Below are 13,238 nucleotides of genomic sequence, written 5' to 3' on the forward strand. Positions count from 1 at the left end.
ACTTATCACCTCATTTCGTCAACCCAAGTCATGCCTCCAACCAAACGAAAGGCTGCCAACGCCCTTGATCCATCCGAGCGCAAAAGAGCACAGAACCGCATATCGCAACAGTGTCTGCGCGAAAAGAACATCACCTACATCCGTAACCTGGAGGAGACGATTGAGCTGTTGCAGAAGGTAGCGACAGGCTCAGACCCTCAAGATCGGTACTCTGTTCTTCTCGATGCGCATCTTAAGCTGATAGCCGAGAACCGGAAGTTGGAGGATGCCTTGCTGAGGCTGCGTAAGAAGTTACTCAGTTTCGGTCAAGCTGCTACTGCTGCGGCTGGTGGGTGTCCCTTTCGCACCTGTCCCGTAGGGGTGTAGCTGACACTGGTATTAGATGATGAGGTTTTCGATTCTATATTTCGAAGGAGAGATGCTGAAAACCTGGAAGCACAGACATCTGCACCGATGACGGAATTAGTCAATCACGAAACACCATCTACTCTCAATCCGTCGATCAACAATCAGTCTTTCCAAGACATCCAGGAGCAAGTCACTCATACAGACATATTCAAAGACGCGTCGTTTCTTTTAGATCTATCAACAGCGGGCCAGGAACAACACGAAGCATTAACCCCAAGCACAATGCAGCCTGGGGACACCTTCTTAGATCCAGCCATGTCTTCTTTATCCCCAAGATCCCTTTTGTTCGTCCCAAACCAGCTCAGTATCACGTCAATGTCTATCTTTGGCTCTAGGCTCCTTGGTGCTTGTCGTCGACATCTGGATAACCTGCGCGACGCTGGAAATCATAGCGATATGGCCGATAAGATAATCAAGACTGCTGTGCGTTTCTCCATGCGCTGCGCAGGACTGGAATCGTATGCCTATGGAGTGGTAAGACCAGATGAATCACCAACAATGACTCCCAAGCTAATGTGAATAATAGAATGGGGCTAAGTATATCGAAAGAGTCATCAGTTGGCGTCTCGGAATCGAGTCAAGAAATTCGGTTCCGCTTCCATTCCGTCCAACACCACTACAATCCAAAAACCCCACGCACTTTTGGGGTATTGATTTGTTCAACTGGCCTGAAATCAGAGACCAACTCGTCCTCGAGGCGGAAACCACTGATTTCGACGAACTGATTAAAGACCTTGTCTTGCACTCGGTGATAGAACCCGCTAACCACAGCGTCGCGGTGAATGTTCTCGACATCTTCGAAAATCAAGTTCTGCGCCGACGTCAGCACCAAAAGTCCCCTCAGAGGAGTTACTTCACCGATCCATCATGGACACTATTCCAGATCGGCCCTGAGGTTGGGGAATGGTACTCTTCTGAGCATGATATAGTCGAAGAAGCCATCTTTCAAGAACTAGATCGTCAGATAAACGCCGTGGCGCCAAGTCCAGACGATAATCCTGTGGAGGAAAGTCGAGCAAACGACGTAGCCAAGTTTCTGGGTCTCGATGATTTTTGTGAGTGGAAATTGAGTAAAGAGTTTGCGCGGAAATATCCAAAATTGGATTGCTCGACAGGTAAGTGATGATTACGGAGTTTGGAGGTTGTGCACTGACATGTGGCTTGCTTTAGCTGTTACGCAGCGCGATCTTGCGCCCTCGGCGATGGTTTACTGCTGGTGACGTGATGTGGCTTAATCTAGTCAGAAGAATACGTGTCAGAAAAGACGTTGTCAGAAATATCATTGTCAGAAATATCCTTGTCAGCCTAGTGCAAGCAAGAGTTAGTGCATTAGCCAAGCCTAAGCTAAATGGGAATGGGCTCGGAATAGTGTATCATTAGCATATTGCTCTTTATTTTTAGTTGGGCATTCAGGTTCGGGAGAGTATCGCCAGTCAATCTTTCAAAGTCGACAATCATGGCCTGTTGTGCTGTCGGAGCCTACATCGTCTTCCGTTTTCTCAACATACACGAGAAATTATGTACTCTTTATCCTCGTCAAAATCATGTCGAGCATAGCCCCACCCATCGACCAAAATTCATCAAAGGTGCCCAGGTCAGCATCTTGAGTCTAGATGGCCTTACATGCGGATCGTGCGTATCTGGGGTCCAAGATATAATCGGGTCTATCCCTGGAGTCTTGAAGGCCACTGTTTCACTCGGACTACTTCGAGCTCAAGTAGAATTCAACAATGATGTTGTGACAGAGGAGAAGATCATTGAGGCCATCCGCTCTGCTGGCTATGATGCCAATTCACTGCCTTCATCTGAATCTCAGAGCTGGGCTAGTCTGTTATCTATCATTCAAAAGCCCATAAACTCCCAGCAACATCATGTTAATTCATGTCAACGGGACTTTCTTGTGGCGACAGCGGCTTCGGTCCTTTTCTTTGCGTCACGCATCATCAAAGCCCTGTGGGCGACGCAAAACAATTACATATATTTAGTTGCGTATTTTTCTGTTGTAATGAGTCTAGTGTCTGGATTGCAGCTCCATTTTGAGGCTACACGCTCTGCATGGCACGGACGAAGACCAGATATGGCGACCCTTGCATCACTGGGTATTATGCTGGCTCTTATACAAGCTGTGACTGATACTGTACAGACTGATATGAATGGATTTCATTGCATGGATCCAAAGTCCCTGGAGGCCATTCCAATTCTGTCTACGAGTATCCTTGGTGGCCGCTTACTCAAGGCCATCCTCTCCCAGCGAAACCAGGTCTTCGCATCTCCGCTCTCAAATCTTGTGCCTACCATGGCTAGGCTATATAGCACAGCTGCCGAATATTCTAATATTCCTGTCGACTTATTGTCTTCTGGCGATCGCGTTATTGTGAGCCAGGGAGAGCACATACCTTGCGATGGAATAGTCGAGAGCACGGAATCAGCTCTAGTCATAGAGACTTGGATCAACGGCTCCTCGGAGCCTAGACTAGTCGAAAACGGCGATGCTGTGTATGCGGGTGGTCAGGTACAACAAGGATCGCTCGTCTGCAATGCAGCAGCTTGTGGGCGTTCGACTCGCCTAGGTCAATTACTCACGTCCGTCGTGACGGCGGAATTGACCAACTCAGAACCCCAGCTTCATCGTGCTACTTCATGGTTCTCAAGTGCAGTTATGTTGTTTGCAGCAGGCATACTCACATTCTCTCCTACGTTCACCAGGGGCAGCAGCTGGCCAGATGGGCTAGGCCGAGCATCAGCGTTGCTACTAGCCGCTTGCCCGTGTTCACTGAGTTTGAGCATTCCAACTTGTAAACTACTGGCCACAGGTATGTGATCACCCAATAATCGAATGGAACCCAACTGACCCAGGAGTTTGGTTAGTGCGAGCATCAAAGTTTGGAGTTCAGTTGGTGACTAGCTATGTAAGGCTACGGAATGCCGCGTCAGCTAAAACTATTTTCTTTGACAAGACTGGTACTCTCACGCATGGAGATCTGAAAGTGACACATACGAACTTCTCTAAAGAGTGGTATTCATCGCCAAAGCAAGACATGCTGTGGAGGGCTGTACAAGAGGTCGAAACTGGGAACACCCACCCAGTTGCCCGAGCGCTATTACAAGAGAGTCATTTAAGGCTAGGAGAGAAGTATGAATGTTTAGCTAACTTGATGGTGTCTGGAGTCAACCACGAACTTGGTCGTGGCGTCCAAGGGGTCCTGACAGTTAATCAGCCCATATCTAAGTCTGATGGACTGTCCACCATTTGGAAGTTGGCCATGGGAAGCCGTACATATATCGAGAGCCTAGGAATTTCCATCGATCTCAGTCAAATTCCCGTCAAGATGAGAACTGGAATTACAACGGCTGTTGTGCTGGCTGTTGATGGCAAGCAGGCTGCGGTATTTGTACTCCAAGATGCAGTCCGATCTGAAGCTCACCAAGTCGTCCGACAACTCAAGGACCTGGGCTTGACTGTTGGGATGATCACCGGCGATAACGCAAATTCGGCTGCCTCCGTTGCTGGCGAAGTAGGCATTGATTCAGACATGGTATTCGCCAATGCCCTTCCAGAAGACAAGTCTTGCATTCTAGCCCGCTTTCTTCAACGCGGACCGGCTATCTATGTGGGTGACAATTACAACGACATTTTGTGCTTTGCATCTGCGTCGTTTAGTATATGTGTCGCAGGCTCGGATATGAAGTCTGATGATGCTGACTGTGCGGATGCGACGTTGATGTTGTCGGAGACTTCTCCGCTGAGTCGTATTCCGTTGATGGTACTCTTGGCACGGCGCATGAGACGCATTGTGATGCAGAACAATTGCTGGGCTGTTATTTACAATATCCTATCTTTAACCCGCGTACTTGGTGTTGGTGGGATAACGCCGCCTTCTCCGTAAGTTATAACTACATCGATGATGAAAATTGGTACCTGACATATTGTACAGGGTTTGGTCTAGTATAGGAATGGGACTTAGTAGTGTTGTTGTGCTATGGAACAGCTCAAGGGTGGATGAGGGATAAATGGGTTGAGATATGCTAATGGCGTAGGCGAGTTCTTGGTGAATTGCACCGTAGAAGGCATGTCATAATGAAGAGTTTGACAGCGATAAGATTGAACTTGTGTTACTCTCACATTTAGCCTAAGCTGTTTCGATGATTTGCATAGACATAGGACCAAAAGTTATTAGCGATCCGCAAGCCTGTTAGCATTAAGTAGTTGACACAATGGTATATTGTCTCAGTTGAGATCTAGATATAGTACTTGCAGTTGCGAATCATGGCTGAGAGCTCTAGTCAGCGCAGAGGACTGATTTTATTTGGTGAAGGCATTGATTAATAAAAGAAAAATAGCTTTAGGGTGGGCCAAATAGTCAAGAATTTTGGTGTAATTTCAAAATAAGAGCCAGATTTATTATTGCAGTTCAGACTTGTCGTTGAGGGCGTATATCACCGCAGAGAACCCCGTACTGGGTGGGGCAAGCTGTAAACTGCAGAGCAGCTCTTCTCGACCTGAAGAACCTCATATGATAGTGAATCTATTGATGAATGAACTATGTACAGAATGAACTCTCTGTTTACTAAGTTTGTTTGAACGGATCGTGAGGCTTCAAGTCCGTGAAGGCTGGAGCCGCGGCATCTTGCAGAAGAACACGAACCCAGCCCGGAAACACACGAACCCAAGGTGACATTCCAGCTGCAGCCGGAACAATAATGTTCTGACCCCTTCCACTCAAGAGAATGCCACAGATCTTGTCCGCCAGATATTCAGTTGTCATGGTGGACATACCAGGAACAGACTTGACACCAGTAAACATCTGGGTCTGTACATGGCTCGGCGAGACACAAGAAAGGCGAACTGCGGTAGCTTTGTGAACATGCTTGATCTCGGTATGTAGCCCTTCGTAAATAGCAATAGCTGCTGATTTGCTAGCTGCGTAGTCGGTGATGCCGACGGTAGCTAAGTAGCCTGTTTGCGAGGCGACGATGAGAAGATGGCCGTGGTTGCGTGATACCATTGCGGGGAGAAAGGTCTTGATGGTCCAGATGAGACCTAGAGTGTTGACTCCAATTGTACTGGATATCGAGTTAGTTTAACTTACTCGATTAGGTATGGCCGTGTACTAACAGGTCGATGTCTTGTTTAGTGGCCTTCAATAGAGGCTTTCCACGACAGACACCAGCATTCGCTACGACTACTGTAGGTTCGCCGACCTCCCTAGTGGGCAAAGTTAGCAAAAGTCATCATCTGCTCATGTGTTATAACCTACCGCCGAATTCTTCCAGCGACCTCTTGTAGTTGCTCGTAATTCGTAAGGTCGCATTTATAATAGTAAACATTCGATGCTGTCCATAGTAAGTCCCCGCCAAACTTTTCAAAAGGAAAGGTAACTCACGAGCCTTGTAAGTCAAAGCAAGGACATCGATAACAACAACACGAATGCCCTTGCTGGCCAACTGCTGAACAGTCTCGCCTCCAATGCCGCCTGATCCACCAGTAACCAACACAATCTCCTTATTCCAATCGAAATAGGCTTTTGTACCGTGGTTTAAAGCTCTGCTGACTAGAATCTTGTTTGCCAGGTAACCAAGGCCCAGTGCAGACGCCAATGAAACGGGTATAGTGAGTGGAGAGGTTGACAGTCCATCAAGTAATGGCTGTGAGAGCTCATGAGCCTCTGAGAGAAGAGATGAGACATAGTTGGTAGCGTTAGATGGAAGCATTGTGCCCGAACTGGTGCTTTCTTGCGGGTAATGAAACACGGTATAGGCAAGATGAATAAAATGCAAATGGTGCTCGGTGAGGTAGATTGGCGGATCAGAGGCGATCCTTGAGTAGTAACTGTGCTGCCGTGACACCGTTAGTTAATGACACGTGAAGAATTCGGCAGGTGATCCGGTGACCGTTTATGCATAAGCGGCACCAGAAGAAGTAACGTCATGTATACATGACACAGAAAATCAAAAGTACAGTCAGAAAAGAATGAATTGTGAGAGGCATAATTACATCAAGATCCTCGGCTGGGCAAGCTCCTGCATCGGGTGTTAGCGCTGGATCCGGAAAGGCACTAATGTCAAATTAGGCAAGGAATTCGTTAACTCCGACACACGTTGTGTTTGACACGACAGTTACGATGACTAACCCAAATGGTCGACAGCAGGGTCAGGGACTGCAATATTGAGTAGTAGAGAAGATCGTCGCTTAGGCACAGGCGTGTATGTTCAAAAGAAAACAAAGAAATCATGCATGGGTATGCTTCATCTGAACAAGATATCCTTGCAGTGATGAGCTCAGGCAATGGTGATTATGTTCTTACTATGGAACACTGACCATCTATGTTATTTGTTCTAAATTTACAAAAATAATTCTTGAAGACTCTCATGGTTCTTCACAGCAAGGCCAATCGCAGAAGCGACCAAGACCCCAAGTGCTGCCCAAACCCATGTTCGACTACCCCCAACCACCTGATCCTCCATGGTCTCTCCGCGTCGGAAGCCCAAGTTGTTCTTCACCACAAAGTTGCTCATATTCTTCATGTCGAAAGGAGGATATCGAAATGCCATAAGCTTGTCCATCCAAGTTGGCATTTCCAAGATGGTCCTCTGGTGGGTGAAGGCCATGAAGCCGTATTTGCCGTGATAGTAGCCTTGGCCTGAATCACCTACACCACCGAATGGAGCGCCGGGTACGCCATAGTGCATTAGAACATCGTTTATGGTGACGCCGCCAGAGATGGTATTTTGCAGAACTGCGTGTAGTGTTAGCAAGGATTCTGTTCCTCTGTACAGAGAAACCTTACCATAGTTGATCTCTGACCGGTCTGAACTGAAGATATAGATCGCGAGAGGATGAGGACCACTGTTACATGTTAGACATAGGATATTGGCCCTGGTCATGACTGTTTGCTTACCTATTGGTCTGGCGAACTGCATCCTTGTACGTCGCTCTGATAACAGGGCAAATAGGACCGAATAACTCCTCACTAAGAAGCGAATCTTTCGAGAAGGTTAGACAGAAACTTCACTTAGACAGCCAAGAAACTTACCATCTATGGTCACGTCAGTAACGACAGTCGGGCTCAGCATATTGTGCCCTTCTTTTCCAGAAGCTTGAAACACATCCCCCGAAGTGTTCTCCAACAAGCCTGACAATCGCTCAAAGTTGCGCTGATCGACGATCTTGCACATATGACTCTCCTCTCCAACGGAGAATTGCTGAGTCCAATGATGCAGCCTTTCCACAAAAGCGTCATGAACCTCTGGATCGACGAAAACGTGATTAACCGAGAGACAGATCTGCCCTGCGTTGAGAAACTTGGCGTATGCAATGCGCTTAGCCGCAAGGTCGACGTCAGCTTTCGCTGTCACTATCGCTGGTCCTTGACCACCTAGCTCCAAAACCGCCGGGGTGAGATGTTTCGCTGCAGCTGCAGCCACGAATTTCGCAACCTTTGTCGAACCAGTGAAGAAGATGTGATTGAACTTGAGTTGAAGAAGTTTGGTCGTTTCTTGTGGTCCTCCCGTGACGAGCCTAATGGCTTCTGGGTCGAGATACCGCCCTACAAGGTCTTGCATAAGGTTCTGAGAAGCCACTGATAACTCAGACGGCTTCACGACGACACAGCAACCGGCAGTTATAGCAGCAATAACGGGTTGCAAGGTAAGCAGGAAGGGGAAATTCCATGCGCCGATGACTAAAACGACACCGAGAGGCTCTTTTCGAATGCGCGCCTTTCCCAATGTCCCCATAAGGAAACCAGCTGAGGACACTGGCTCATCGGCTGCCCATTCTTCCACGTGGTTGAGATGTTCGAGAATATCTGTTTTCAACCCGTGGAGATCTGACGTCAAGGCCTCGAACTCGTGGCGTCCGAGATCAGCTGCTAGTGCTTCGGTAATGGCTTTCTCATTGTCGACGAGCATCCACCACATTTGCTTGAGCTGCCATTTTCGCCATTTGATGCTTTTGGTCTTTCCAGTGGCGAAGGTTCTGAAAAGTTGAGAATGGTACTCAAGACATTCTGCTTCGGAGGTGTAGGGCCGCGGGGACGTGATTTCTTTGGACATCGTTTGGGGATAGGTCGTGCGAAGGGACCCGTGTAAGCTATGCAGAAGAGAAGAAGAGAAATGTTGAGGAATAGAGAAATTGGATGGAAAAAATGGCCTTGTTTGGCGACGGGAAGTTGAAAACCGGGAGTTGCAAGCTGAATTGTCATATAATTCTGACAAACTCCCCACATATTCCATTTAGTTAGGGGATAGTCAGAAAAGGATGACCAGAGGAGCCACGATCACAACCCCGCAAATTCTGGGGTAATCAGATATTACCCCAGATCAATGGATATGTAAGGTACGTTGAACAGCCAAATTTTGCCAGAGTGCCAGTGACTTAGTCCTGTTTTTGCAGAATCTCCATAAATCATGGCTGCATCAAAGTCGAGTGCCCAACATGGACAAGCCTATGGGACGTCAGGTATGTGCTCATTAATCTGCATGATAGAGACTTTACGTTGCTGACTCGCGCAGGACCATATGTGAAAGATCTTATTCCCCCAAACGTTGGATCTGGCCCTCATCGCAAGAACGTCCAGGCACGCACGCTCGGTGTCTGGATTGCCTTGACTTTTACTTCCCTCGGAATATTCTTTCAAGAATATGTTGACATTGGCCCGAAACACAGAGCCGCAGCTCTTGGGATTATCTTCCCTGGAGCTGGATATCTCGCGAGCGCCAATGTACTTAGTGGAATATTGTTCGTGGTGACTTGGGCTAGCATCCCTCTTGCTCTCTTTGCTGTAAGCCGGCCCCATCTACTTACTCAGCTACTTTTAGACTATGTGTTACTGACTTAGAACAATAGTGGTTTGGTGCTGGAGCAATCTTATTCCCCCTCCTTGTCTGGGGCTTGTCTATCATCGGCGCCTACTTCGCTACAGGCGATACCGTCTGGGAGGACTCTGGGTATTGGGCCCCTGGGATACTCTTTGCATGTTTCCTGTATGCCAATCTCTCATCAAGAGCTGAGAGAAAACGTGGCTATAAGAAGAGGACGGCGAGGAACGAGTTCATTCTGCGCCAGGCTGCAGAGACAGACAGACTCGTCGCTGCAGCTTCCAAAAGAGAAGAAGACGAAGAACTCAGCCTTGAAAGTCTCAGAAAGTTACAATTTCTGTTCGATCAGGCCTTTCAGAGTCTCGATGATTGGTCAGGCTTTACTATTGTCGACCAGTATCAAACTGCGGCTCTTCGGTATCAGATCTACCAAATGATGTTCGTCCTCGGTCTTTACCAATCCACCTACGCCCCAAACGCCCACGGTTACATCAACGAAGCATTCCAGCGAGTGATAGAGCGGTCTTTGACTCAGAAAGTTCTCAATTTCTGGAAGTGGGAGCGTTTGACTGGCAAGTTCTCGCTAGACTGGGATCCAGTCAAGAAAGACAACATCATGGTCACGGGGTTTCTACTGCAGGGAGTTATGCTCTATACTGCCAACACAGGTGACATGAGATACACAAAGCCGGGAAGTCTGGTCTTCAACATTGACGACAAGAATTCCTATAGGTACAGCCTGCATGACCTTCAGGAAACACTCGTGCGGCAATGGTCTGCTAGTCCTTATTGTCTCATCTCATGTGAGCCGAATTGGATCTATGTTATGTGCAATCTGCAGGGCATGACAGGAGCAGTTCTCTACGATCGAGTATTTGGCACAAAGTCGACTGAGGTGCTACTACCAATATTCGAGGAGTCACTGAGCACCAACTTCACGGAGACGAGCGGTAGTGTCTTGACCATAAGGTCCGAGTTGACAGGCTTCACTATTCCTGGTCTATGCGGTGCAGCAGGAGACTTGGCCGCCATAATGATGGGATGCGGCCCGTTGAGAAACTTCTCCCGACGTCTTTGGGCTATCATTCGCAATGAGACTGTTCAGTTCAACAGCAAGACGAAAGAGGTTTCGCTGACTGGACTGGTGGGAGCGGATAAGATTGATGCAGGGAATTATCGGTCAAATGAGTATGCTATGTATACTCAACTTGCTATTGCTGCAGGTGAATATGGGGATGAAGAATTGAAAGAGGCCTGTGTGAGGAAATTTGAGAAAGCGTGGGGTGTTAAGACAGCTCCTACAGGTTCTCAGTATCTTGACCTTGAGAATGCGTCATGTTTGATGAATCAAGCGGCGTTGACAGCCGCGATTATCCGGCCTGGGGCATATCATCGGATGATTCAGAAGGTAAATACCCCATCACCATCAGTTCAAGTAATAACATCTAACAACGCTCACAGGGTCCATCTGAAACGACTTTGAGAGGCCCCATTCTTTCAGAAGTGCCGTATCCTGGAGTCCTTATCGCCAAAGCAAGGTCTCATACATCCGAGGACTTGGAATTAGTTCTCTATCCCTCAGCTGATGCAGGCGTCTTTGAACTTGGGATCTCACGCCTTGCTCCAGGTCAGACGTATTGTTATCTTGACAAGACAGTGAAAGCAGATAAGGATGGGGCTACAAGGATATCCGTCTTGGTCGAGGGGAGGACTCATGTTCATATTTCTCCAATTTGAAGAACAAATAGTAGCCTTGAATTATCATTTTGTTTTGCATACACTTGCCAACATTTTAAGGTGAACTTGCAGCAGGCTGAGCCGGCTGGTGTATTGGTAGAACCGTGCTGTATTGTTGGAATGAACCTTTCTTAAGGGGCTTATAAGTTTTGGCTCAATTACTTATATAATATAATGTATTTATACTATATATACTAAAGCTATATTTTATATCACTATCTAGATTTTAAGGATTCTAATTAATTACATCTTTTTAATTCTAATAGACTTACTTTTTACTTTAAAAAAATATATATAATTTAACTTTTTATTAATAAAAGAAACCTTTAGATAGACTCTTTTTTTATTATGTATTAAATTAAATAGACTGAGAGCTTATATCTGCAGAAAGAATCTAGTTACTCTTTGGTGAAAAGAAAAAGGTTTTAGATTTCCATCATTAGATTGATCATTCACGTGCATGACAACAGTATATGATTATAGCGAATCGAATGCATACGCGATCATAAAAGGCTTGAAATTAGTTTCCTAATTGGCTCCTTTGCATCTAGGCGCCTTGCATGTGGTATCATATACCCCGCACCAAGACAGAAATGTTCCTTATCAACCATCCTGATTCCCTTCACCATCATCCCTAATCAACTTTCTTGAAAATGGACGACCATCAAAATGAGGCCACGGCCAACATTGAAGATCTTTCCAACAGGGTCAATGGTCTGAATATCAGTGGCAAAAAAATGAGAAGACGGCCTCGCAAGTCTCTCGACGAAGCCTTGCGCAGTTTCGACGACACAGCTGTTGCTTTCACAGAGCAGGCAAATACCGTCGTCAAATTGCTTGGCACTGACGGTGAACTAAACAGAGCAGACGTTGAGTCCATTTGCCTCGTACGAACCAGGGGTATTCAGCTTGCTCGACTTGCACAACTGCTTAGCGACTCTGCAATCCCAGCTCTTGTCGGACAAGTCATCTGCTTGGACACCGAGACGTCACTTGCCGTAGGTGACCTCCTAGAATATTTCAAGAAACCGATAGAAAATATCACACAGAGAGTTATCGAGACATCAGGGAGTAAGGGCGTTCTACAGAAGATTGCCGAGGAATGCTATCATGAAGCTACAAGCCCTACGGGTAAGCTTAATCCTGATGATTATCTTGCCACTAGCAAATGGGCAGAGAGCAAAGACAGAAGGGAAAATTGGATCAAATTCTGGACCAGATCGCTCTGCAACTGCCCCGGTGGTCCGACACTGTTTCAGCCCAAGGAGGACTCTGTCACGAAGTCTCCAACTCAAACCGCGCCGTACCTTTTCCGAGCATGGGACAACAACAGCACGGGCGCCAACGGCGAAGATGTCATCGCCTCCATACTTAGCAAGGGCGACAAAGCGAATCGCCACAAGATTGACATTTTTTCAATGGATTATCAAAAGGCTTCGGAAATGCTGCATCATCATTTGAGCAAGGGTGCCTTTAGTAGTCTTGTGACGGACAATCTTGTCTCGTGGAGCAGCTCTCTCATGTTTGTGATACAGTATGCCAACTGGAGATTGTGCAACACGTGGCGCAACCCGCAAGATGATATTCACATATGCGCTGTGGATACAGCAAAGTTTCCGCGAGGTCAGTTCGCAAGAGATATGTGGCTGTTTAAGTCATTCCGGAACGCAAAGTTCAGACGGAGTTGCGGATCCGCCGTCTTCGACTTGATGGAACAGATTATGATAACGGAGAATACCTCTCCCAAGGAATCATTTACCTCCGAAGACGGTCAATCACTTCATCCGTGCTAGCTCTCAAGGATGCTGGGCTTTGGAAACTGTATCCAGCTTTTAGGGTCGACGGTGCGGAACCTACAGACCCGGTAAGGAAAGATTGGACAAATTATGTTAAGTATCTTCGTCTGAACTGGCTGGCGACACGGAAAACAACAAAGACGGAGGTGCGATGTGCCCTCAACATTGCGCAAAAGTGTTTCGAGAATTTCGATCAGGATGATATGGCTTTGTTGTTACTGTCGTTCTGTGAACGTACGCTAAAGCCGGCGAAATCATCATTTCAAGATCCCTTTGCAGACTTATTGCCTTCTGTGGAAGTTGAGGATATTGATTACAAGGAACCCGCAGAGGTGCACCGATACTCAACGCTGAGAAAGCGTATGGCACAGTTGAGCGAGGCGTCAGGGAAACGTGGCGCGGAGCTGTTTGAGCAGTTGTACGAGATGGAGGAGATAAGAGAGGACTAGCTGGGTAGATTAGAGCAGTGAGAATAGG

The 13,238-nt window shown here is 47.1% G+C and overlaps 6 protein-coding genes across 6 annotated transcripts; 4 read left to right on the top strand and 2 right to left on the bottom strand.

Moving 5' to 3' along the window:
- Nucleotides 1-30: 30 nt before the first annotated feature.
- Nucleotides 31-1,628, top strand: FMAN_09485 (uncharacterized protein; the record flags this gene model as incomplete). The annotated part of the gene is made up of 4 exons (XM_041830335.1): nucleotides 31-328; nucleotides 383-882; nucleotides 935-1,523; nucleotides 1,579-1,628. 4 exons carry the CDS (start codon nucleotides 31-33, stop codon nucleotides 1,626-1,628), a joined length of 1,437 nt encoding a protein of 478 aa, XP_041681008.1.
- Nucleotides 1,629-1,864: 236 nt separating this feature from the next.
- On the top strand, nucleotides 1,865-4,419 carry FMAN_09486 (uncharacterized protein; the record flags this gene model as incomplete). The annotated part of the gene is made up of 3 exons (XM_041830336.1): nucleotides 1,865-3,221; nucleotides 3,268-4,291; nucleotides 4,344-4,419. The coding sequence occupies 3 exons, from the start codon at nucleotides 1,865-1,867 to the stop codon at nucleotides 4,417-4,419; spliced, it is 2,457 nt and encodes an 818-aa protein (XP_041681009.1).
- A 557-nt stretch (nucleotides 4,420-4,976) lies between these two features.
- FMAN_09487 (uncharacterized protein) lies at nucleotides 4,977-6,120 on the bottom strand (the record flags this gene model as incomplete). Its single annotated transcript, XM_041830337.1, has 4 exons — nucleotides 4,977-5,472; nucleotides 5,525-5,614; nucleotides 5,667-5,742; nucleotides 5,793-6,120. The coding sequence occupies 4 exons, from the start codon at nucleotides 6,118-6,120 to the stop codon at nucleotides 4,977-4,979; spliced, it is 990 nt and encodes a 329-aa protein (XP_041681010.1).
- A 630-nt stretch (nucleotides 6,121-6,750) lies between these two features.
- FMAN_09488 (uncharacterized protein) lies at nucleotides 6,751-8,463 on the bottom strand (the record flags this gene model as incomplete). Its single annotated transcript, XM_041830338.1, has 4 exons — nucleotides 6,751-7,145; nucleotides 7,197-7,255; nucleotides 7,308-7,392; nucleotides 7,443-8,463. The coding sequence occupies 4 exons, from the start codon at nucleotides 8,461-8,463 to the stop codon at nucleotides 6,751-6,753; spliced, it is 1,560 nt and encodes a 519-aa protein (XP_041681011.1).
- Nucleotides 8,464-8,817: 354 nt separating this feature from the next.
- On the top strand, nucleotides 8,818-10,965 carry FMAN_09489 (uncharacterized protein; the record flags this gene model as incomplete). Its single annotated transcript, XM_041830339.1, has 4 exons — nucleotides 8,818-8,869; nucleotides 8,923-9,191; nucleotides 9,257-10,636; nucleotides 10,690-10,965. 4 exons carry the CDS (start codon nucleotides 8,818-8,820, stop codon nucleotides 10,963-10,965), a joined length of 1,977 nt encoding a protein of 658 aa, XP_041681012.1.
- A 653-nt stretch (nucleotides 10,966-11,618) lies between these two features.
- On the top strand, nucleotides 11,619-12,758 carry FMAN_09490 (uncharacterized protein; the record flags this gene model as incomplete). The annotated part of the gene is made up of 1 exon (XM_041830340.1): nucleotides 11,619-12,758. One exon carries the CDS (start codon nucleotides 11,619-11,621, stop codon nucleotides 12,756-12,758), a length of 1,140 nt encoding a protein of 379 aa, XP_041681013.1.
- Nucleotides 12,759-13,238: the final 480 nt, after the last annotated feature.

The sequence above is a fragment of the Fusarium mangiferae genome (assembly GCF_900044065.1).
Source record: "Fusarium mangiferae strain MRC7560 genome assembly, contig: FMAN_scaffold004, whole genome shotgun sequence".
Taxonomy (NCBI): domain Eukaryota; kingdom Fungi; phylum Ascomycota; class Sordariomycetes; order Hypocreales; family Nectriaceae; genus Fusarium; species Fusarium mangiferae.